The 26156-nt window shown below is 37.6% G+C and overlaps 1 protein-coding gene across 3 annotated transcripts in view; it reads right to left on the bottom strand.

Annotated features, from left to right (window-relative positions):
- The window catches only part of LOC115222114 (choline-phosphate cytidylyltransferase B), a 39034-nt gene that overhangs the window by 6157 nt on the left and 6721 nt on the right, over positions 1 to 26156 (bottom strand). For 2 of the 3 annotated variants that reach the window (XM_029792241.2, XM_036511284.1), the window contains exons 2-9: positions 18365 to 18495; positions 16982 to 17087; positions 9954 to 10067; positions 6844 to 6995; positions 5542 to 5624; positions 3598 to 3736; positions 2344 to 2511; positions 203 to 450 (exon numbers count right to left, since the gene is read on the bottom strand). In XM_029792241.2, coding sequence (XP_029648101.2) covers positions 203 to 450; positions 2344 to 2511; positions 3598 to 3736; positions 5542 to 5624; positions 6844 to 6995; positions 9954 to 10067; positions 16982 to 17087; positions 18365 to 18472 — 1118 coding nt within the window. In that variant the 5' untranslated portion in view covers positions 18473 to 18495. Of the gene's footprint in view, positions 1 to 202; positions 451 to 2343; positions 2512 to 3597; positions 3737 to 5541; positions 5625 to 6843; positions 6996 to 9953; positions 10068 to 16981; positions 17088 to 18364; positions 18496 to 24345; positions 24395 to 26156 lie in introns of all 3 variants that reach the window. The other variant, XM_029792242.2, reaches the window with a different exon arrangement.

The following is a 26156-nucleotide window of genomic DNA, read 5'->3' as shown; positions in this document are numbered from 1 at the left end:
ACATATGCACCCAACTAAAATATCTTTAATTCCCTTATTCAACCTTTTTACTACTTAATATAAATAGATCAACCAAAACTGGTTTTCAGATTTCAACAGATCTGATGAAAGGCTGTTATCAATTTGAAATTTTTTGTTCTTTTTAAAAAAAGCACTTTTTTTATTTTTGTTGCTGTTTTCTGAGAGAATAAAAATAAGTTACATTTCTTCTTGGTCCTCTTCGGAGTCCGTCAGCGGATACTCCTCATCGTCATTGATGAAATTCTCTTCTTCTCTATCTTCCTCTTCCATGGCAATGTCCGACATACGACTTCGTTTGGCTGGGGGACTGGAGGGGCTGGGTGACCTCGAAGAAATGGGTGGACTTGGTGGACTGAAATCTCGAGAAGGACTGGAACCTGGTGAAATGGCTCTGGCCATCCGTTGGCGTCCTTCATTTATCCAAGTACTCTGGAAGAGCAAAGCATTAATCAGCACATTGATTCACTTTTCTTTAACATATATAGAATACATAGAATACTGCTTACCACTCACACACACACACGCACATACACACACACAAATTATGTAATTTCGTGTACGAACAGCCATGCTACATGGCAGTGAAATATGGGCCATGACTGCTGAGGACGTGCGCAAGCTTGCAAGGAATGAAGCTAGTATGCTCTGCCAGGTGTGTAATGTCAGTGTGCATACACAACAGAGTATAAGCGCCCTGAGAGAAAAGTTGGATTTAAGAAGCATCAGATGTAGTGTGCAAGAGAGACGACTGCGCTGGTATGGTCATGTGTTGCAAATGAATGAGGACAGCTGTGTGAAAAAATGTCACACCCTAGCAGTTGAAGGAACCTATGGAAGAGGTAGACACAGGAAAACCTGAGATGAGGTGGTGAAACATGACCTTCAAACATTGGGCCTTACTGAGGCAATGACTAGTGACCGAGACCTTTGGAGATATGCTGTGCTTGAGAAGACCTGGGAAGCCAAGTGAGACCATAGCCCATGGCCTATTCCAGTGGGTGTAACCAGCCCATTTATGGATACCCCTCATTTATTGGACAATAAAATTTGCTTGTGAAGACCTATTGAGCCAAGTGAAATCAAAATCAAAATCAATAACGTGGCTGATGACAGTACCGCCTGATTGGTACTCGTGCCAGTGGAATGTTAAAAGCACATCTGAGTGTGATTATTGCCAGGGCCACGGATTGGCTCCTGTGCTGGTGACATGTGAAAAGCACCATTCGAGCATGATTGTTGCCAGTGTCGCCTTACCGACACATGTGCCAATGGCATGTGAAAAACAACATTCGAGCGAGGTTGTTGCCAGTGCCGCCAGACTGGCTCCTATGCTGGTAGCACGTAAAAACACCTTTTGAGCGTGGTCATTCCCAGAACTATCTGACTGGTCCTCGTGCCAGTGGCACGTAAAAGCACCCAGTACACTCTGTAAAGGGGAGGGTTTCAGGAAGGGCGTCCAGCTACAGAAACCATGCTCAAAGCAGAAAGTACTTCAAATGAAAACTTGTCTAGGAGGGCCATATTCTAAATAAAAAGACACATGGATGGTGAAAACCCTCGTCATTATTTAGGAGACCCTTGTTGTTATTAAGAAGCATTTGTATGATCAAATGATCCATGGGATGAGCTACTTCACTTCATGATGCACTCAGAACACGAATATATTAGTCAACACTGCTGAGCCACTCATATGAAGTGGAGGGGTGGTTGAAGAAATTTATTCAGAGACCCAGGCAACATTTTCAAGTCTGACACTGAAAGACTAACTTCAGCTGTCAAGTGACATGATTTGTGCAACAGGTTTGTAATTAGATTTAGATTGTAATTAGGGTTAATGAAAGAGCTTGTAATCAGAATGTAACTGGGACAGGAACGGGTTTGACATGTTACAACAGGAGTTAACTTTTAGCCATAACTTGCAAATTTAATCATCACCTGCACCCCCCTCCACCACCACCATCATCACCACCACACAACAAAAATTCATCTTGATTGCAATTAGAAAAAGTATTTTATCTTCCATTTAAATATTTCCCTTCAATAATCTCCAGCTTCATTTCATTTCAATTACTGCTATTTCACTAATTAAGTTCTTAGTTATCTCCAAATTAATTACTTCTCTTTAATAACAGAAAATTCTAATTTAATTACAGTAATTTATTTTACCAGGTATTCTTTAATTTATTCCACTTAACTCTAAATAAGAAATGACTCAGTCTGTGGCGACCAACCCAACCCAATGCACAACGGACACAAAAATATTCCAATGCTTGCATTTTACCACTAAAAACTGTAAAAAGGGAAATAATTTAGCTTTCTTACAATTTTGCCGTCTCTGCCAAAAAGGTCCAGAAAATTGCCAATGAATTCTTTCGATTTCTCCTCCCATTTATGAAGCAATTCTCCTCCTTTATCCATAAAGCCTCTCCTTAATGATTTGCCTTTGTCTTTCAGCTTGCCGTATCTATCTTCAAATTGGATCTTCTTTTCCTGAAAATACAGAAAATATAAACCATATATTATTAAGTGGGGGTGTGTGTAATATTGTAGAAGTTATTCAGTATTTTGTTGTGCCTGGGAAGAGACATATTGCCTTAATATATTTAACACATTCACTGGTTCAATCTCCACTAATGTTTTTGTCTGTTTCAAAAAGTTTTTTTGTTACTTTGGCAACCTTATCAAAGGATATCGACTCTTACACAGAAATAACACAAATAACAACCATGCAGTGGCTCTCATCTTAACTGATTGGAAGTGTTATCATGTGCATATTTTGTCTTGGTACAAAAGATGGGCCACAGCAAATATTCTGCTCAATACCACAGATTTGCTTGTCAATTGTTTGACCGTAACCAGTTGCGCATGGCCCTTAATGGTAGATGATATATGCATCTCTGATCACGAGCAGAAGTCATCGGGGAGCATCATGGCCATGTGTTGAGAGAAATTCTCAGGAAACATGGATGTTTCATTCATCATCCTTAAACAATCCTTATTCAGGGACTTTTTGAGTGGGTTGGACTACTCAACCGGAAGAAAATTCTAAATGGGTCCCACCTGCAAGGTCATGCGCTATTTATCTTGATATGAATGAGATCACCATGTCACCCACACATGGTTGTGATGCATGTCCCTGGTGTACCTTTATCAAATGGGTAGTCATGATGGGTATATTGGGCTTTGTATATTTGTACCTTAGTGTCACTTTGATGGCATGCACTGATCTCTCACTCAATAACAATAATAATAATAATAATAATAATAATAATAATAATGGCCAGAATATTGTTGCAGTGTATCTGGTTGATGATGATGATGATGATGACGATGACGGCGATGATAGTGATGCTGATGATAATGATGGTGATGATAATGATGATGATGTTGTTGGTTCTAGCCATTTAGTTCAGGAATGGAGCTCAAATATTAGCTTTACATCCTCTCAACCACCACCACCACCATCATCACCTCTGACAACATACTCCACTCTGATTCTCGAAGGAAATACGTATAGAAACAGCAGCAAAGGAAACCACCACAAGGAAGGATTGAACCGAAGCCAGCTGGACTCACCTTCATGAAACCCACATTCAACTCTTTAGCAGTATAACCTCTGGACAAGTTTCTCCGCACGTACATATCGTAGTCTTTTATGATACGAGCAATGATGTCTGTTGTGGAAATTCCTTCGGTTCTTTTAGTAGCAAGAAACCTGAGAAAATGGTGAAATCACAAGAAAAGAAAAAAAAATGTACTTTTATTAAAAGTAATTTTCAATTAGTGAATTTGTGTGGTTTTGACTGCTTTTAGAAGAAAAAAAAAACATTGGTTTAGAAGATAAACTGCATGAAAGGAACCCATCGTGGAATTTATAAAGAAGATGAAAATGGATAGCTGTTTGATAAGACACCCGACGGCTGTAACTGGGTCCCTTATACTAAACATTTCTTGCCCCTTTATGGATGGAAGCACTCCGTCGGTTACGACGACGAGGGTTCCGGTTGATCCGAATCAACGGAACAGTCTGCTCGTGAAATTAACGTGTAAGTGGCTGAGCACTCCACAGACACGTGTACCCTTAACGTAGTTCTCGGGGATATTCAGCGTGACACAGAGAGTGACAAGGCCAGCCCTTTGAAATACAGGTACAACAGAAACAGGAAGTAAGAGTGGTAGAAAGTTGTGGTGAAAGAGTACAGCAGGGATCACCACCATCCCCTGCCGGAGCCTCGTGGAGCTTTAAGTGTTTTCACTCAATAAACACTCACAACGCCTGGTCTGGGAGTCGAAACCGCGATCCTATGACCGCGAGTCCGCTGCCCTAACCACTGGGCCATTGCGCCTCCTTGCCCCTTTATATATAGCTACAGAATGGGCAAAATGAATGACTTTAAAGTGAAACAAGAAAAGTAAAAATTGAGAAAAGGAATTTGAGCAAGAGCTGAACGTGGTTTACCAAAAATGATTTTTGTGTGTCAAACAAAGCAGTAAAAAATATAAACAGAAGACTTTCAACAGCGGAAATAAGTTATAGACTATTTAATTAACATTACAACTGATAGAATTATTTAAATATCTTATGTTTGTACTGTTTCGATTTTCTTATCTTGAACAGCTGCGATGATTCTGTTAGACTTCTCGACTCACACACAACAGAACCTCTTTTTGTCAGAGCCACGAGAGAGAAAAATGAAATCAATCAATAACAGCTATAAGCAATTAATTATAACACGGTGAGACAAAGCTTATTTTCTGGATTTTTTTTGTCTTTACCAGTAAGTCATCATCCTCATCGTTTAACGTCTGCTTTCCATGCTGGCATGGGTTGGACAGTTTGACTAAGGTCTGGTGAACCAGACTCCAATCTGATCTGGCAGAGTTTCTACAGCTGGATGCCCTTCCTAACGCCAACCACTCCGAGTGTAGTGGGTGCTTTTACGTGCCACCGGCACGAGGGCCAGTTTGGTGGTAGTGGCAACAGCCATGCTCAAGTGGTGCTTTTTATGTGCCACCTGCACAGGAGCCAGTCCAGCGGCACTGGCGTCTAATTTGCTTCTATCTAGAAATCAAAAGAAATGGCTATTATTCCCTTCAAACTATGCTTTTGTGACCTGGACATCAATGTTTCGAAACTGACCTATTTTCCATTACATTTCAAACAGATTCAGCTCTGAGTTGCTAAAGCAGAAATATCGTTATAGCAAATATTCTGCTCAATACCAAAGACTTTCTTGTCAGATGATTTGACCATAACCACTTGAGTATGTCCCTTAGTGGCTGACAATATGTGAATCCCCGATGATGAGCAGGAGTAGTGGGGGAGCATCATATCCATGTGTTGAGAGGGATTCTTTGGGGTTTTAATAAATATCATAACAAAAGCACAGTTTGAAGGAAACATTAACCATTTTTCATACCATACAGGGGTCAACAAGTAGGGAATAACAGTTGCTCCCCAAGGACAAAGAATCATGTTACACAGAGTGTTATTTAACAGAAGTGGAAGAGAATATTTACATTCCTCGGGCTTTGATGTCTTTGTAGACATCTTCACTGTTCACAGCAGCATAGGGAAGGTCGTCATGGGCAACAAAATCAATCTGGAAATAGTTTTAAAGGCAAAATTTAAAATTTGAATTTGTGAAAAAAACAATAAATGCAAAGACAAAGAAAGACATAAAACAGGTTGAGCGACAAAATTATAAAAAAAAAAAAAAGTTTCCTCATAGGAAAGTTGAGTTGTTTTACTTTCAAGTTTGACAGATGTGACAATATTGTCAGGTAAAAACGATAAACAAAGAAAACACTAAACTTATTTACATAAGTGTCACCTGTACAACACTGGAAAGGTCATTTAATGGAGATATGACCTTTGCATGGGATTTGTTTTATTAAGGTGTTATTAAAGAAGAAAAGTGTAATTCAACAGGTGCCAAGAATGGACACCACTTATAATAAAGTTGAGGAAGAGAGATTAGAAATCGAAGAGAAGGAAAGAAAAGATAAATTATTGAGAAGGTAAAAAGGAAATAAAGACTTTGAGGATGTTTAATGACTCTATGAAGACATTGTTGGTTCAATCTGGACATTGTTTATTATATAAACCCTAAATACTGATGAGCCAGTCCTTAGAGCAGAGGAAGACCCAAAACATAGAAAGAAAGCCTAGAATCAAGAGGCCCAAGACTAAACTTATCAAAAATAAATAAAATGAAAAAATAAGAAAATAAATAAAGTTTTAGGACTCTGGTGCCATCAAGAAATTAGCCAATTTCAATATACAGGAAAAAAGAGTAACACTGCTAATGTATAACGATGTGGATTATTGCACAATGATAACTAACCACACTATAACGATAGCCTTGATTACATACTGACACTTTTAGCTAATCAACAACACTATTTATTACATAATGGTATTGATTATATAAGTTAATTACATAATTACACAATTTCAAAAGTGTTATTAAATGTTGGTTACATAACAACTGTTGGTTAAAGAATGGCACTGGATATATATTGGATATATATATATAAAATAGCATTGAGGACTGTATATAATGATGTTGATTATATAACAACACAATGGAATATAATAATAATAATAATAATAATAATAATAATAATAATAATAATAATAATAATAATAATAATAATAATAATTATGATGAAATTATTGTATACAGTGCTCAGGTGCACCACAACTTGTCAGAAAGTGCATATGTTGGTGTGATATGAAATAAGAGACAATAAGATTGGGAAGTTATAAATTACTGAAATCCTTAATTAAAGATGACCCTCAAATGATGATTGGAATACCTTGTGCTTTTCTAAAAAATCATCAGTAATGGTCCAGGGAGCGTCAGTGATTAATTCATCAACGTAACGACAATGCCGAACTGCTTCATAACGTTCAAACTCGTCCATGACCGTGCGTCCTTTCATGAGATGTGTTAGTTCTTCATTACATACTGCAAATTCATAACAATTACACCTCTTTAGCATTATATTAATTATATACCATTCAGACATATTCGTTATTTAGAAATATGTTGTCAACTTTTATCTTTAATATCTTATCATTGCATTATTAATAAAGTGAGTTGCTAGAACCATTAGCTTATCAACCAAAATGTTTCGTGGCATCTCTTGTGGCTATTTATATTTTGAGTTTAAATCCTGCTGAGTTAAAGCCTGCCTTTCATCTTTCCGGGGTTAATAAAATAAAGTACAAGTAAGGTACTGGGTCGGTGGAGGCACGTGGCTTAGTGGTTAGGGTGTCAGCACCATGATCGTAAGATTATGGTTTCGATTCCTGGACCGGGTGACGCGTTGTGTTCTTGAGCAAAACACTTCATTTCACGTTGCTCCAGTCCACTCAGCTGGCAAAAATGAGTAACGCTGCGATGGACTGGCATCCCGTCCAGCTGGGGAACACATACGCCATAGAAACTGGGAAACTGGGCCCATGAGCCTGGCTAGGCTTTAAAAAAGTGTGGCATTTATTTTTTTGTTATAAGGTATTGGGTCTATGGTAGAGATTAAACCCATCCTGCTTTGTGCTTAGATTAGAAATAATTATACAGGTGTGCAGGTGGCACGTAAAAAGCACCCACTACACTCACGGAGTGGTTGGCATTAGGAAGGGCATCCAGCCGTAGAAACACTGCCAGATCTGACTGGGCCTGACGAAGCCTTCCAGCTTCACAGACCCCAGTTGAACCGTCCAACCCATGCTAGCATGGAAAGCGGACGCTAAATGATGATGATGATGATGATATACAGTAATACCTCAGTTTTCGAACAACTCTGATCGCGAATAAATAGTGCTTTATATATATATGATGATACATATATAAAGCACAATTTATTCGTGATCAGAGGTGTTCGTAATCTGAGGTATTACTGTATTAAATGAATTTGAGGAAGACAGGAGATAAAGTACGATTTATTCGCAATTAAAGTTGTTCAAAAACCAAGGTTCTACTCTATATATATTCTATTATTCTTTTACTTGCTTCAATCTTTTGACTGTGGCCATGCTGGAGTGCTGCCTTTAATCGAACAAGTCAACCCCAGGACTTATGCTTTGTAAGCCTATACTTATTTTATGAGTCTCTTTTACTAAACCACTAAGTTACGGGGATGTAAACACACCAACACTGGTTGTCAAGCAATGGTGGGGGGATAAGCACAGACACACAAATACACACACACATACATATATTCAGTTTCCCTCTACCAAATCCACTCACAAAGCTTTGGTCAGCCCAAGGCTATAGTAGAAGACACTTCCCCAAGGTGCCACGCAGTGGGACTGAACCCATGTGTGTTTTACACACACACACAAGTGTTTTATGGTCCCCATATTTCTCAATACTAAGATGGTCAGCTGGCAGAATTGGTAGCACAGCAGGCAAAATGCTTTGTGGCATTTCATCTGTTCTTACGTTCTGAGTTCAAACTCCACCAACTTCTCCTTTCATTCTTTTGGGGGTTGATAGAATAAGTACCAGCTGAGCTCTGGGCTTGATCTAATTGACTTATACCTCCCTCTCTCCCTTCCTCCACCACAGGAAAAATTGCTGGCCTTGTGCCAAAATTTGAAATCAGTATTTCTCAATACTGGGAAGTGACTTAACAATAAAGTTTTCAAAACCAATATTTCCATTCATTTAACCTACAACCACCACCACCACCGCTGCCACCACCACCACCACCACCGCTGCCACCACCACCACCACCACCGCCACCACCACCACCACAGCCGCCACCACCACCACCACCACCGCCACCACAACCACCACCACCGCCACCACCACCACCGCCACCACCACCACCACCACCACCACCACCACCACCACCACCACCACCACCACCACCGCCACCACCACCACCACCACCACCACCACTGCTGCCACCACCACCACCAGTCAACTATAACTTGCACATGTTGGCAGAAACGTTAGCACGCCGGGCGAAATGCGTAGCCGTATTTCGTCTGCCGTTACGTTCTGAGTTCAAATTCTGCCGAGGTCGACTTTGCTTTTCATCCTTTCGGGGTCGATAAATTAAGTACCAGTTTCGCACTGGGGTCGATGTAATCGACTTAATCCGTTTGTCTGTCTTTGTTTGTCCCCTCTGTGTTTAGCCCCTTGTGGGTAGTAAAGAAATAGATATTAAGACAGCCACAACATGTCTCCTGTGTCCTCAAAAGCAACAGTCATGCCATCAACACCCGTCTACTGCTAGTATCTTGTCCATAGCTTTGAAAGGATGACCACATCTTATTGGCTAAAGCCCAGTTGAGGACTGAGCTAAAGGGCAACTCAAGTGGGGGTCCTCACACAGTGTCCAGCAGTAGATTGCAGCCATTTTCCTATTACCTTTTTGGTCACCTGGAGCAGGTGACTACTGAGTTACCTGCTGTGTCCAGCTGACGACAAAGGCCATCTGGGGCAAATGAAATAGCAGCCATAAAGAGATTTTGCCAAAGAATCAATGAAGTTTTGAGGTTGATATGTGCTAATATGGTTTTCTTTGAAAAGCTTTTAGTTTGGAATTCGTAAGAATTTACAGCAAAATATTACAAAAAAAGTTTCCCTCGAAAGGGATTATTTGAACGAATCTGTAAATGGTGGCCACAGCAAAGTGTTAAAAATATTTATAATCTTACAACAAAACACGAAAAAGTATTCAAGTTTTAGAACAAAACAAAACATTAAATATATAAGGACATTCAAAATTTCTCTTTAATTTTGCATGTTTTAACATGTATTACCAAATTGCACATGCACACACACACACACACTCTCTCTCTCTCTCTCTTTATTCTATTCTACTTCACTGTCTGAAATGTCTTGTATGATCAGGTTTCTTATGGTATCTATGGAAACGTTAAAATGACAGATGAATAAAAACTAACTTACCTCCAATCAAGAGATATGAGTTAGGGAAAGCCATTTTCGCCTGCATTAGCTGTCGGGCATGGCCACTGTGGAACATGTCGTAGATACCATCAGCATAAACTCGGACCCTGCGTCCTAGAAGGAATGCAAATAAAGAAATGTTAACAAACGTTAAATAAATTATAGTCAGATGTATTACTAATATGTATTACTGGTATTTATTTTATTGACCCCTCAGGAAGGGTCAATAAAACAGGCACTTGCACCATTTTGCTGTTCCAACAGCAGCAACCACCACCACTACCACCACCATTTAAATATCCCTGTTCCATACTGGCATGAGTTGGATGGTTTGACAGGACCTGATGGCGCCAAGGGCAGCGTTCTGCTCCAGTGTTTTCTTTGGCACGGTTTCTGCTGTCAGATGCCCTTCTTAATGTCAACCACTTTAGGGCACAAGTCAGATCACCCAGCAGCTTGCAAGATGATGAACCCTGGTGGAGAAGGGGTCACTTATGCTAGGAAATGAGGCGTTAAAGTATGAAAGAAGGGGCCAGTACAATACAGGCTCCTTGTTGTAGAGGAGTTACACAACTACTTATGGTTTAGAAGACAGGAGTGAATGAGTGGAATTGGAAAGAGATAGAAATAAAAGGGAAGAGGTGTCTGGGCTGACCTTTAAGGGTCAAGGTGAATTATTTCTAATTTAAGCAGAAACTTCATCATTTTCAGGATTAGTCTCGTGGCTGATACTTTATTTTATCAAACATGGAAGTACAAAAGACAAAGTTGCCTTTCACCCTGCGAAATTTGAATTCAGAATGTAAAAGGGCATAACTAAATATTGATCATATCATCCGACACCCTCCTCGACTAATAATATAAACAATAAGACTGGTTATATAAAGTTTGCAAGGAAACCTACCCACCTTGAGGAAACTGCAATTCTGGCAGCACAATGTGTGTGTGTGTGTGTGTGTGTGTGAGTGAGAGAAAGAGAGAGATAGAGAATGTGTATGCACACAGCTGTCCCCCTATCCTTGGCTAGATTTCTCCTCAAATTCCCATCACCCATTATCTCTCTAACTGCAGCATTTTGCTGCTGTAATTAAATATAAGGGGGTTCTTTAATCCAGGCAGACAGTCTCTCCAATGTGGTGGGCATGATAAGCTGCAGGGTCCATATTGCAAAATGATCAGTGATAGGAAGGGCACCCACCTGTAAAAAAAAAATCATCACCTGCCAACAAAAAAGCAACATGGTGTAGAAAGGATCTTTTGGTCTTGTAAAAGATAATCTCTTTAATATCAGCAACACTACAAAAGGTCCCCATTCTACACTGTAAGACAACTGGTTATAGAAAGATCATCCAATTGGTCGACCCTACAAAAAAGGAAGAGATGTGGATCCCAGCCAACCTACATGCAGGCAGCCTGTCTAGGAGAATGGTAATCTCTCTCTATATAAAGCTGAAGTTGTCTGTGTGTATGGCAGGTTTGGTAGCCTTCAACTAACACTATCTCCTCCGAGACCCTGCGGTGCAAGTTGACCAAAATTGAGAGTATGATAGAAGAAGGCTTGCTCTTCCTTCCGTAGAAGAAAAAATTCAAATCGGACCATGTTAACACCAAAAATTATTTACATCAAAAAGGTGCTTTTTTTTTTCTATGAAAATCCCTAGTTTTTAATGATTTTTTGACTGCTGTGTCACCTTTTTCCAGTGTATTTCAACCAGAAAAATGTTCACTTAAAGAGAATAACAAGCTACATAATGCAAACTTTTTACTTTTCAACAATTCCAATTCTAAAGGGTCGAAACAAACCCGAGCAATGCTGGGCGATACTGCTAGTTCTGAATAAAATTACTGATACATGATAGACAAGACGCTCTATTCCTGATACAGACAGGACCTGCATTTTACCTTCAGGAAGAAAAGGTGTTAACAGCAGCTGTTATTGTTATGGACATTTTATTAATGACAATCCTATCTTACGGAGAATTTTACAGAAATTAAAACCTGAGTCACAAAGATTATTTTTATTAAAAAACACGGTGCAAAAACCTAGAAATAGTAGAGTGACACACCTTATACTCCCAACTGAAAATAACTTGGGATCAAAGGCCAAATCATGTGATAACGAATCAGAAATAGTCATAGCAGCATTTCTATTGTTCTTGCCTACAACTTCAACCATTAAATGATTTGCCTAATAAATCTAGAGTTTCAAACAAAATCACTTGTCCCGACATATAAAAAATTCTTAATGAACAAGACAAAGTAAAGCATAACCACACACACACACACACACACATATATATCATCATCATCATCGTTTAACGTCCGTTCTCCATGCTAGCATGGGTTGGACGGTTTGACCGGGGATCTGGGAAGCCAGAAGGCTGCACCAGGCTCCGGTCTTATTTGGCAATGTTTCTACAGCTGGATGACCTTCCTAACGCCAACCACTCCGTGAGTGTAGTGGGTGCTTTTTACGTGCCACCTGCACAGGTGCCAGGCGCAGGTGGCACCTGTGTAGATATATATATATATATATACATAGCTTACAGCTATACAAATGAGGGGGTGCTGAAAAGTTCCTGGCTTTGGGTAAAAGAAAATACAGGAGAATCAGTTAATTATGATTTTATTCAACACATTCCCCTCTCAGATTCACACAATTGTTGCAGTGGCCCTTCAGTTTTTCTAAGCCCTGCAAAAGAACTTGGAAGGTCGGACCTTCCAAGTGTCTTCTAGCCTCAGGCTGACCAAAGCCTTGTGAGTGGATTTGGTAGACGGAAACTGAAAGAAGCCCATCGTATATCATCATCATCATCATCATCATCATTTAGCGTCCGTTCTCCATGCTAGCATGGGTTGGACGGTTTGACCGGGGATCTGGGAAGCCAGAAGGCTGCACCAGGCCCAGTCTGATCTGGCAGTGCTTCTACAGCTGGGTGTCCTTCCTAACGCCAACCACTCCGAGAGTGTAGTGGGTGCTTTTTACGTGCCACCCGCACAGGTGCCATATATATATATGTATGTGTGTGTGTGTGTGTATGCTGAGAATAAACGATGGGCTTCTTTCAGTTTCCGTCTACCAAATCCACTCACAAGGCTTTGGTCAGCCTGAGGCTATAGTAGAAAACACTTGCCTGAGGTTCCACACAGTGGGATTGAACCCAGAACCATGTGGTTGGTAAGCAAGCTACTTACCACACAGCCACTCCTGCACCTATAATATACATATATAGTAATGGACTTGCCAATCATTAGACGACATATGAGGATTTGACAATTTCTTCCTGAACACACACATGATTTGTTGATAGTGATCAGATGTTTGTGTAGACATAAGCTCACTCCCTCCCTCAGATCGACATTACCAGTACAGGTGCAATGGGTGCCACACGTCAGATGTCGAAATGACCACAGAGTAACGTGAAATGAAGGGCTTTGCTCGAGAACACAACGCAAAACCCGGTCTGGGAATCGAACCCACAATCTCGCAATCGTGAGTACAACACCCTAACCACTAAGCCATGCATGCACACACATACACACACACACACACACACACAGTTTCTTTATATATTTTTCTATAATAAAAAGAATTTCAATACTCAAGTATTGGTCCCCTACTTTTGAACAATAAGAGAAACAAAATCAAGATAATGACAAACATTTAAAATTTTTATGTCTGTGTGTATATATATATATATATATATATATATATATATATATACACAATAAGAAAATGGAGAAATACATCTAAATCAAATATCAATTACCAGATAATACTCAATCACATACTTTATTAAACCACCACATGAGAGACTGTAGGGTTAAACATAAAGTAGAACAAAACAGTGTACATAAAGGAATGTACATAAAAGAGTGATGTGATACAATAAGTAGAATATATATAAGAGAATATAAATATAAGTAAATATAAATATAAATATAGACTACAGCCGAAACAGCTGTAAGATGTAGTCTATATTTATATTTATATTTACTTATATTTATATTCTCTTATATATATTCTACTTATTGTATCACATCACTCTTTTATGTACATTCCTTTATGTACACTGTTTTGTTCTACTTTATGTTTAACCCTACAGTCTCTCATGTGGTGGTTTAATAAAGTATGTGATTGAGTATTATCTGGTAATTGATATTTGATTTAGATGTATTTCTCCATTTTCTTATTTTGTATTATGAATTTGTGGTAAAACATTTTACCTTTGCCCATATAATACAGTAAACGAATTAATTGCATCGCAATTCTTAACATTTATGTATTAACTTTGTTGGGTACTTCACTAGCAGTATATTGGATATATGGTATCCCATGGAGGGTTGCATTTACAACCCCTATCTCAATTTGTATATATATATATATATCAGCAGCAGCATCGCTTAACATCCGCATTCCATGCTGGCATGGGTGGAACGGTTTGATAAGAGCTGGCCAGGCAGAAGCCTGCACAAGACGTCTGCAACTGTTTTGGCAGGATTTTTACAGCTGGATGCCCTTCCTAATGCCAACCACTCAGCAGAATGGACATGGTGCTTTTTATGTGGCACAAGGACAGGTGAGATCAGTTTTGGCAAGGTTTTTACAGCTGGATGCCCTTCCAAATGCCAACCACTTCACAGTGTGGACTGGATGTTCTTTATATGGCACCTGCACTGACAGGGTCACCAGGTAACATGCAAGAGAAAAATAAGAGACAAGAATTTTCAAAAGGGAAGGGGGCATTGGAGAAGGTGATCTTGTGTCAGACGATGAAAAGTTATAGGGAGACAGAGAGACCGAAACAGGTGTCTTGCTGTAGAGGAAGTACAAGGTTACCTGGCCGGAGAGAGAGAGAGAGAGAGAAAACTGTTAAATATAGCCCAAACATGCTCTGTGTGTGTGTGTGTGTGTGTATACACACATACACGCAGAGTTTGTTTACATATTTTCTATAACAAAAGGAACGTCAATACTCAAGTATCGGTGCCCTACTTTTGAACAATACGAGAAATAAAATCAAGAAAATAACAAGCAGGTTTTAGTTATATATAATATGTATGTGTGTATGTGTATGTATGTATGTATGTATATTAAATGATAAAGGTGTGTAATTCTTCCCATGAAGTAACATGGAAAGGCTCAATATATTGAGCCAATACATATTCAAATTGTGAATACAATCAAATATATACATATATATATATATTTTTTATTGCAATCTCAAGGTTGGGTGATCACAATACATAGACAGGAAATTACAAATCTTTTAAAATCTCACCTGCTCGTGATTTTAATTCAATTCATTTTATCTGATGCAATTTTCTGTGTACGTATATATATATATATAGTGCTGTCATTGCATACGTATATATATGTATATTATATATATATATATCATCATCATCATCATCGTTTAACGTCCGTTCTCCATGCTAGCATGGGTTGGACGGTTCGACCGGGGATCTGGGAAGCCAGAAGGCTGCACCAGGCTCCAGTCTTATCTGGCAATGTTTCTACAGCTGCATGCCCTTCCTAACGCCAACCACTATATATATATAGTGCTGTCATTGCATACGTATATATATATGTATATATATATGTATATATATGTATATATATATATATATATATATAGTGCTGTCATTGTTTTGAAAGCAAAGTTTGTTTCATTTCTTTATGTTATTCCACATTAATGCAGTTTTAACCCTTTCGTTACCAACCCGGCTGAAACCGCCTCTGGCTCTGTAGTACAAATGTCTTGTTTCCATAAGTTTTGAATTAAAATCTTCCACCAAACCTTAGTCAAAATTTATGTTCCTAACACTAGCTTAATGATAACGAAGTTATTTTACTAAATTCTTTGTTATATTTAAAATAATTGAGAGAAAGACAGAGCATCTCAAAATAAATACAGTAACAAAAGGGTTAAAATGAAACTACTTTTGCAGACCAGCAAAAAATCCCAAAGACTTAAGATAAGTTGTAAAATAATAATAATAATAATAATTGTGTACAGTGCTCAGGTGCACTACAACTCGTCTAAAGTGTATATATAATCAGGTGTAGTTTCGGCAGATTTCGGAAAGCATGAGGGCCTTAAAGGATGCAGTGTCATGGCAGTCAACAACCTACAGTTCTATATTTAAGAGATGAGGAATTATGTACATTATTTACATTTGACGGATATTTGTCCTCATCTTGTTGGTTGTTAACACAACGTTTCGGCTGATATACCCTCCAACCTTCATCGGGTGTCTTGGGGAAATTTTGAACCTGGGTTCTCATTCCTAAGGTATTTTTCGATCTTATTATTATTATTATTATTATCATTATTATTAACATTATCATCATCATTATTATTATTAACATTATCATCATTATTATTATCATTATTATCATCATTATCATCATCATCATTATCAACATTATCATCATCATCATCATTATCATCATCATTATTATCATTATCATCATTATTATTATTATTATTATTATTAAGGTCACTGCTTGGAATTGAACTTAACCACTACACCATATGTCCATGGGTATATGGCATAGTGGTTAAGAGCACAGGCTACTAACCCCAAGATTCCGAGTTCGATTCCAGGCAGTGACCTGAATAATAATAATAATAATAATAATAATAATAATAATAATAATAATAATAATAACAACATTGAAAAATACCTTAGGAATGAGAACCCAGGTTCGAAATTTCCCCAAGACACCTGATGAAGGCTGGAGAGTATATCAGCCAAAATGTTGTGCTAACAACAAAAGATGAGGACAAATGTCTGTCAAATGTAAATAATGTAAAGTTGTAAAGTTGTTTAAAATAAAAGAGAAACAAACTCAAGAAAATAACAAACAAAATGCTGAAAATGTAATTAGGATATTGTTGAAATGCTTCCTCCTGCTTCAGACGGCTGAAGCAATCATTAAGAGAATGGGCATTAGGAAAATACCATTGTGTATAAAACGAGAAGTTTTGCTTCTTAACTAGGAAATATTTCAAAGATGTTACCTTGCCCTGCCAGAGCCATCTCGTATGTGATTTTAATGGAATAGTCACAGGCGTCTCTTTCTTGGGTAGCAATTTCATCGTAATGGAATGGTGCAGCGCCAGGACTCTGAAATTACAAGGAAGTCACATCGGAATTCTTAGTGAAATCAAATTAAAGTGAGTGAAATATTTTCAAACATTGACACAAGTTGTTCAAACTTCCTTATAAATGTATAGCAACGAATTAGGATGTTTAATTATTGCCAATTAATTAGTTTCAAGTTGGGCGCAAAACTGAAGTCAAAGGGGGGAGGACAATGATGGGACTGTACTCTTGGCCTTGTAGAATCTTCCAGACAGGTGCGATTGATACCATGGACGGCAGAGAGGAGGAGAGATGGGCTTCAGTGATGTGTGATAAGCAGATAGTTGGTGGACAGGAACAGAGGCCATTATTTGTTTCTGCTTTGAACACAAAGCCAATAATTTAGGGGGAATTTAGGGTTAGACAAGACTATCAACTCCAGAGAAATGAAGGGCAAATTTGATTCAGTGGAATAAGAACTCAATACATAAAAATCCAAAACAAACAGCTGAGGGATGTCTTTTGTGACATTCTTAAGATTCTGCCTGGTTCCTTCATTTGGATGGTTTCAATTTACATGGTCAGACGTGGAACCTATCTACCACGTAAATGATGGACTGCTGTACAGACATGTATAATTATTCTGGAATCAGTAAATTTTCATTCAATGTTTTTACTCAGACTCTGTATTGGAATTGGATTAAAATTTTAATTTCTTTTTTGTTTTGTTTTTGGTAAAAGAAGCAGAGAGAAGACACAGTGTGTGTGTGTGTGTGTATCACTCATCCTTGGCATAAAGTTTAAGCACCAGCCTTTGAGATTCTTCGTGGCCATGGAGACATCTATGAGTAAAATGATTAAAGAATGGAAATCAAATGAAGATCACTGATAGAAATCGATGCAGTTTAGTCTCAAGAAATTAGGGGGAAATCACAAAGAAAAGGATGGCAGATGTTCCATCCTATGAGATGCCCATTACTCTATGGCAGGCCTTCCATACTATGAATGATGAATTTTTAAAAATAATAATTAATCATTTTTTTGTTAATGAAGCTGGCCCTAAAATGTCATAATGATTTTATCTAGTAATATAGGGAATAAAATCATTAACAATTTTCACAAACCACTCCTTATTAGTTTATAATATTTGCATTAATTAATAAATGATTTTAATTGTTTTGATTATTAATTTGAAAATATAAACTTTTAAATTAAAAAGAAACCCATTTTGAATCCAGCAAACATAAACCATATTTCTAAACAGACACTTTTAACGAAAGAGGTGGCCCTAATGAAGTGATGGTTTCAATAATACTTACGCTGTCTATGGGTAAAGGACGAGGGCCTCGGATGCCAATGGGTTCTGATGATGCAGCTACGACTTCTCGATTTCGATTCCGTTTCCTTCCGGACATACTTTCAGACATTGAATTGGAAAAATGTTGGGAAACTGAAAAATCAAATTGAAGGAGAAACAGTCAGGATTGTGTTTGGCAGGGAGACATGATAACCACAACAACAATGAAGGTTACACTGCCAGTGATTTTAGGAGCATTTGGAAGGATCAAAAAAGGGAACTGAAACTTATTTGAGGATGATCCCTGGCTGACCATCCATGCAGAAAGGGCAAAAGATTGTCTTAACTGGTAACTGGTCACACAGATTGAGAAGAGCATCATCACTGTGAATTTTCTTTCCTTTCCCCTTTTAATTTTCTGCTTTCGTTTTTCCTTCTTTTCTTTTTTTCTGTCTTTCTTCCCTTTCTTTTTCTATCACATGACTTTGTAAACGAACAATCTGGTGTGTTTATTTTAATGGCCTATCAATGTATGCAGTGCGCTTCTTTGCCCTGGGTGTTGGGAAGACACTTGCCAAGAAAAGGAAACAAAATTGAAAGAAGATAATAATAATGATAATAATAATAATAATAATGATGTTTTCAGATTTTTTTACTCAAAACCAAACTGATGTTAAAGAAATGACCGCTTAACTTTGATTGCAGGACAGAATTAAGATCAATCCAGATGTAAACAACATAACAGAGAGGCAGAAACTTATAAAAATGTTAAACACGTTTCATTAACATCTTCTGCCTCAAATGATCTCAAATAGGTTTGGTCAGTTTACTGCAAAAAGACAATGTCCGGACGAATAGGCAGGTGAATTCCATGAAGAACCTTTAAAGAAATCTTATTAAGTAGACAAAACCAAATTAATGTCGGTCATTATAAAGGCTTCTAACCAACCAGAATTAGTTATGCGTTATACTAACAATAATAACAATTGTAACTGACAATGATAATGGTGATGATGATGATGGTGATCTTAATTAAAGCTTACTATTAATATAAACCGTAGAGGTTTACTCACCCATGAAACCAATTAAGAAAAAAAGTAGGATGTAGAGCATGGAAAATATATCGAAATTATCCAAATTGAAGAACATTGTTAGAGATGATGTGAACAAATGCAAAATCAATTAAGGTGTGATTCTAATTAGAATTCACAACCACAAATTGAAAATAAAATCGATTCTAAGAACTTAACTTTTACATTATGCTCTAAGTAATGATAATTTGATGATTAAAAGCTATCATGGCCTTTATCTAATCATTTGGCATTGACAACAATAACATCTAAATATGATTGTTATACACATTCAAGGTAAGCAGAGACCCTTTGCAAAGAGTTTATCAGGAAACTTTTTACCTTTTACCAACATTGAAGTTTCCTTTCAGCCAAGCTATTGGTTTAAAATAAAGTTGTTTTTGTACGTGCAGGAGGGTGGATGAGATTAAGAGAAGGGATAAACAGATTTAGGAGTGTCTAGGAATAGAGACATCAAGGAATTTGATGGAAATATTAAAGGTAAAGTCTAGAGGAGAGTGGAAACTGTTAAGGGAAAAGACAAAGTAGCTGATTTCTTCCTCAGACAAACATGGATCAATATGGGCCCTAATTGCACCAACGCTTTGCATGTCAAACTGAAGCACAAATGTTCACAAAATTCGCTTGGTCTACTCCAGAATTATAACATTAATTTTTTTTTGCATTACAGCCAGCTCCCTTTTGGTGTGTGTAGACAATTGCATGATCAGCCCCAGAATAGAATTAACATTAAGCAAACCCCAAATGACATCAGCAAACAGCTGGCAGAATCGTTAGCACGCCGGACGAAATGCGTAGCCGTATTTCGTCTGCCGTTACGTTCTGAGTTCAAATTCCACCGAGGTCAACTTTGCCTTTCATCCTTTCGGGGTCGATATAATCGACTTAATCCCTTTGTCTGTCCTTGTTTGTCCCCTCTGTGTTTAGCCCCTTGTGGGTAATAAAGAAATAAGAAAGTGTTTCAAAGTGATTTCACTTTTCGGTGGCAGACATTGTCTTGGGTCAAACAAAGCAGCAAGGACCAAAATAAGATGTGTACATTTATTTCTAATAAGAGAAAATTTTAGCGTACCTAAATTATAATATTGCATACTAATATATTTAGACTAGTGTCCTCATCTTGGTTATTAGAGTCACAATGTTTCAGTCAGTGTAGCTGCCAGCCTTCTTCAGGTACTTCTCATATTCAGGAGTGTTTGTGAAACATGGAACCAAACCCTTTATTATATCCATGGAGATAGATTGTACTCATTTCTGTTGTCCATACTTTGAACATCATCTTTATTAATTATTCTCCTATTTGTGATACTGCTAGTTTACTAAGTTCTGATCAGAGTACATATAGTCTGACTGCTCTGGGGACTGAACTCACGCCCACTAGCTAACTAACTTACAACCCTTGGCATTTATATTTACTATCTTATTACCCAACAGGAGATAATTAGGAAGTGAAAATTGGGAGCTTTATACCTAACATTATCTTTTCTATGATTGTAACTAATATTCTTTCTTAAGACTAACGAAATACTCTTATGACAGAGTTCCACAAAACATTCTTTCCTTCCTTCCTTCCTTCCTTGGGTCTGCAATTTCTGATGAAGTTGTAGGGCTGCTGTTATGACATTTCTAGGCAACGTTCATCTGTAGATTTGAACCCAAAGTACAAAGAACCAGTAATATATAAACAAAGCATTCTTGTCAGAAGTTCTAAGAACTCTGCCAATTCATCACCAATACTCAAGAAAGTTACAATTCAGTTTCTAAATACTTTTGTCAAACCACATCGGTTTCATGTTTTCCCAATCTGTTATTGTTAGACAAGTTCATCAATACATTTCCATTCTTTCATCTCTGACAACCAACAAATTCAAAGAGATATTAACTGATATTTATGACCTAATGGTTAGAGCAACAGACTTGCGGTCAAGGAATCATGGGTTCAAATCTCAGACCGGGCAATGTGTGTGTTTATGAGTGAAACACCTAAGCTCCACGCGGCTCCGGCAGAAGGTAATGGTGAACTTCTGCTGACTCTTTCGCCACAACTTTCTCTCACTCTTTCCTCCTGCATCTTGCAGCTCACCTGCGACGGACCGGCATCCCGTCCAGGTGGGAGACCTATACACCAAGGAAACCGGGAAACCGGCCCTTATGAGCCAGGCATGGCTTAAGAAGGAACAAACAATGACAGTAGGAGAGGAGGAGACAGAGACAATTAAAACAAAAGTGGCAGTTATTATGGAACAATCTGCTGGCACTAGAGACCAAACATGGCTGGTGCCAAATCCCAGCTAAAAAACAAAGAGATGTGGTGGTGGAATGATACAATAGACATTGTTATAGCAAGAAAAGAGACTGGCTTGAAAGAGTGGAAGGAAATAGGCAGCAAAGAAGAATGGTATTTAGCTAAAAAGGAAGCTAAACTCCAGGTAGACATATCAAAGGTAAAGGCAAAAGAGAAGTTTGTAAATGTTCTGTGATGCAAGGATCAGAGAAGTGATGTGTTCTGCATTGTGGGACAGGGTAATGGAGAAAATGAAGCTCTTGGAGGAGAAGTGTATACAGAATGATAACGGTAAACTTGCTGTCACTGATGTTGATAAGAAAGAGAAGAATCATCGTGTTACTCAAGGAGACTGCTGGACGTGGTGAATGCATGAGAGGAAGAGTTTACCTAACATAGTAGACCCTTCCAAGGAGAATTCAAGGGAGTAGCTGCCATTATCTACTCTAGATATCTATGAAGACTTCAGTAAAAAAACAAAAAACAAATAGAACAATGATTTTAAAACCCTCCAATTCTAGACACACAAACACACATGCACCCATACACACACCCATGTAACATCTTATTTACAGATGGTTGGACAGAGTCAGTTGACACAGAACAGAATCAATGACAATATAAACTGTTAACTCTTTGACCAGTACCAAATAAACCAGCTTTGGTTTATTTAAGAACAGTTTCTTCACATATTTTCTATCACAAAAAGGAATTTCCAGACTCAAGTCTTGGTGCTTTACTCTTGAATGAGAAGTAAATGCATTGCTCTCGAAATAAATATTAAAAATTCTAAATAAGAATATAAGATGAATCTTGATTTAACTATTAAAGAATAACTATTAAATTGCTATTTGATGTTACGTTAGTTAATAATAGGCTTCTGTTGACTCAGTCAGGGTCAAAACATAGCTATTATAGTGAAGTAATGCACAAAATATTTCCAGGTACTTTTTTTTTCTTTAAATAATGAAAGTTCAATTGAAAAAGTCAAACTACGGACATAGCAAAGTGTGCAGTCATAACTGGATATTGCAGTTTGGGGGGAAAATCAACTGCTACCATTTCAAACTAGAATAAAATGGAAAATAAAAGACCTATTTTATTGAATACCAAGAAAGAACAATTAATGGATATTTGATGGAGAGGTGAGGTTTTTTTTGCTGAGGGGAAAGTAATGTAAAGAGAAGTAATTTGTATATCTAACTTAACATGGATACCCTGTAAGAGCAGTGTTCAGTACTGCAGTATTTGTCTTGAGAAGACATCTCGCATTGGTGTATAGGACTAAAAAGCATAGAAGTGAGTCAGTAGCTGAAGGGAATCGGTAAGAGGAGTCAAAGAATAAAGTTTTTTTGAAAAATTACAATGTTGGAGTTGTTGGCTAATGAGTAAGATTGTGTGAGAGGGAGGAAAGAGAGAGAGAGAAAGAGAAAGAGAAGGAGAGAGAGGGGGTAAGAAAGAAGAGAAAGAAGAATGCAAGAGACAAGAAATTAAAAGTAAAAGAAGCAAATATAGATTTGTTTTACATCTTGTTAGGCTAAGAGGCTTCCCAACCACACAGACCCGGGTTCAGTCCCAGTGTGTGGCATCTTGGGCAAGTGTCTTCTACTATAGCCTTGGATAAAGCCTTGCAAGTGGATTTGGTAGACGGAAACTGAAAGAAGCCTGTCATATCTATATATATCAATGTGTGTGTGTCTTTGTGTCTATGCTTGTCCCCCCCCCCCCATCGCTTCATAACCAGTGTTGATGTGTTTATGTCCTTGTAACTTAGTAGTTCAGCAAAAGAGACTGATAGATAGAATAAGTACTGGACTTGGAAAAAAGAAAATGACCAGGTGGTACACGAAGGAGTCACACCCAATGACAGGTGTAGCAGCACCAGAGTCAAGTGCTATAAAGGTAAAGGTGAGGCAATAGATACGAATAATTACAGAGGTATCAAGTTGTTGGATCAGGTAATGAAAACCATGAAGGGGGTCATAGCCCAACTAATTAGGGAGACAGTTTAGACAAGATGCAGCTTGGGTTTGTACCAGGGAGAAGCACCATTGATGCTATATTTCTTATAAGACAGCTGCAGGAGAAATACGTAGCCAAAGATAAACCTCTGTACCTGGCTTTCGTTGACATGGAGAAAGCCTTTAACAGGGTCCCCGGATCAAACTGTACAAGCCATGTACAGGGATGCTATCAGTAAGGTGAGGGTTGGCAATGAGTATAGTGAAGAATTCTGGGTAGGGGTCCTCCAAGGAACAGCCCTCAGTCCCCGCTTATTAGTTCTTAATTCAGACTTGCGCCTCTAAATGAATCGTTTGCAATCTCGCATAAAGATCTTGCATTTTCGGTATAAAATCCGGTGAAAATTCAGTAAAGAGAAGAGAACTATTAAATGAAATCAGTCCTTAATGTGTCTGCTACCATTTATATTTTTAAACTCTAAATCATTCGTCTGCGTAATTATAAACCCATACGCTTTCAAATCATATAACGAGCGTGTCTGACCCCTATATGTCCCTTGTCTGACCTTGTTTGTCCCCTCTATGTATCCTTTTTATAAGGTAATAAAGAAAAACTGTTATAGTGAAATAAATAAACAAGAGACTTAAATACATGCTCTGCACTTACTTTGGGTATTTCTATTTTTGATATCTCATAATCGTAGTTTCACCATATTCTGATATTAAAACAACAAGAACACACTTTACACATCTCAAAGATTGTTGGGAATTTTTTTTTTTATAAGAAAACCAAGAAATACGTAATTTCTTTTGAAATTGAACTTTTTCTGAAGCGATTGATGCTTGAGATGATGTAAAATCTGTATAGATAGAACTGAGGGGGCAGATATGGGCGAAAACGTGCCCTGGAAATTATAATCTTTGTAATACTTGTCACCTCTACCAATTTATGGTTTGTTACTTATTATTTGGGTTAATGTTTACAAGTACCCCGGCACGAAAAATCAACCCTTTTTTTATTTTATTTCATCATTACGACAAAAGCTAAACAATCTTTTTATATTTGAAAATATAATCGGCAATCATATAATCTATGTATAAAGCATTATTTCGCTATATTACAACTCGGTTTGGTAAAAAGCTTTTAATACAGTCCACTACGATCTTATTTTCTTATCAAACCAAAAACAAATATATCTGGACTTGAACCTACAGCGTCAGCGAATGAAGTACGATAAATGAATTGTCTTACAAATAATATAAACGTGTATATTGCGGATTATATCTTCGTTTCATAATTACGAGGTTCAAACATTTCTAAGGAACCCAGTTACGTGCTTCACCGGCGTCAATTGCCAACATACCGCAACAACGATTGATGGGTTTAACCCCCCTCTCACCTCTCTCTAATTGTATTAAACTTAATTACTCCCAGGTTCTTCTAAAACACACCCACCACCATTAATTAACTCACAACTACAGATCCTACAAATGTTAAGTTTCTGTGTAAACAAGTTGAGCATATTGTAACCACGACGACGACGAAGCCGCCGCCCCCCGCCCCCCGCCCCCGTCATGTCCTTCTTAGTCAGCAATCGTTAGTGGCATCATGAGATAGGTTGATGATAAGGCAAACTCTATGTGGTCGCATGACCTACACGAGAAACAGCAACCGAATCTCATTCATAACATCACACGGACACACACACACACACACACACACATATATATATATATATATATACATAAATACATACATATATGTGTGTATATATATATATATATATGTGTGTGTGTGTGTATGTATATATATATATACATAAATACATACATACATACAGATATACATACATACATATAGACATACATAAATACATACATATATATAAATATATATGTATATATATATTATATATATATATATATATATATATATGTATTATACATACATATATGTGTATATATATATATATATATATGTGTGTGTGTGTATGTATATATATATATATATACATAAATACATACATACATACAGATATACATACATACATATAGATATACATAAATACATACATATATATAAATATATATGTATATATATATATATATATATATATGTATATTACTATATATGTATATACATAGATATAGGTCACCTTTGATAATATAGTATTAAAAGCATTGAATAAAAGTCGGGATGGTCATAGTTGAAAACCTTCCATCATGTGGGGTCTGTTCGATCATTGCTGCTGACCTTGAGCTAAAAAAAAAAAACCAAAAAAAGCATCGTGGGGCTGGGGGTGATGCGTCAGACTCCAATAAAACAATGTATTTAGGAGGATCTGATAAGCGACCAGAGACAACAAATCAGTCATATTTTTACAACAGCAAACGATAAAGCAAGAGGATAGGATTTCAGAATTAGATCAAAAATATTTCATTGTCACAAGATACGAGGCATCAGATAAAAAGTACTTG

The sequence above is a fragment of the Octopus sinensis genome, linkage group LG19 (assembly GCF_006345805.1).
Source record: "Octopus sinensis linkage group LG19, ASM634580v1, whole genome shotgun sequence".
Classification (NCBI taxonomy): Eukaryota; Metazoa; Mollusca; class Cephalopoda; order Octopoda; family Octopodidae; genus Octopus; species Octopus sinensis.
The sequence above is the reverse complement of the archived record's forward strand: the minus strand, read 5'-3'. Positions and strand labels throughout refer to the sequence as shown.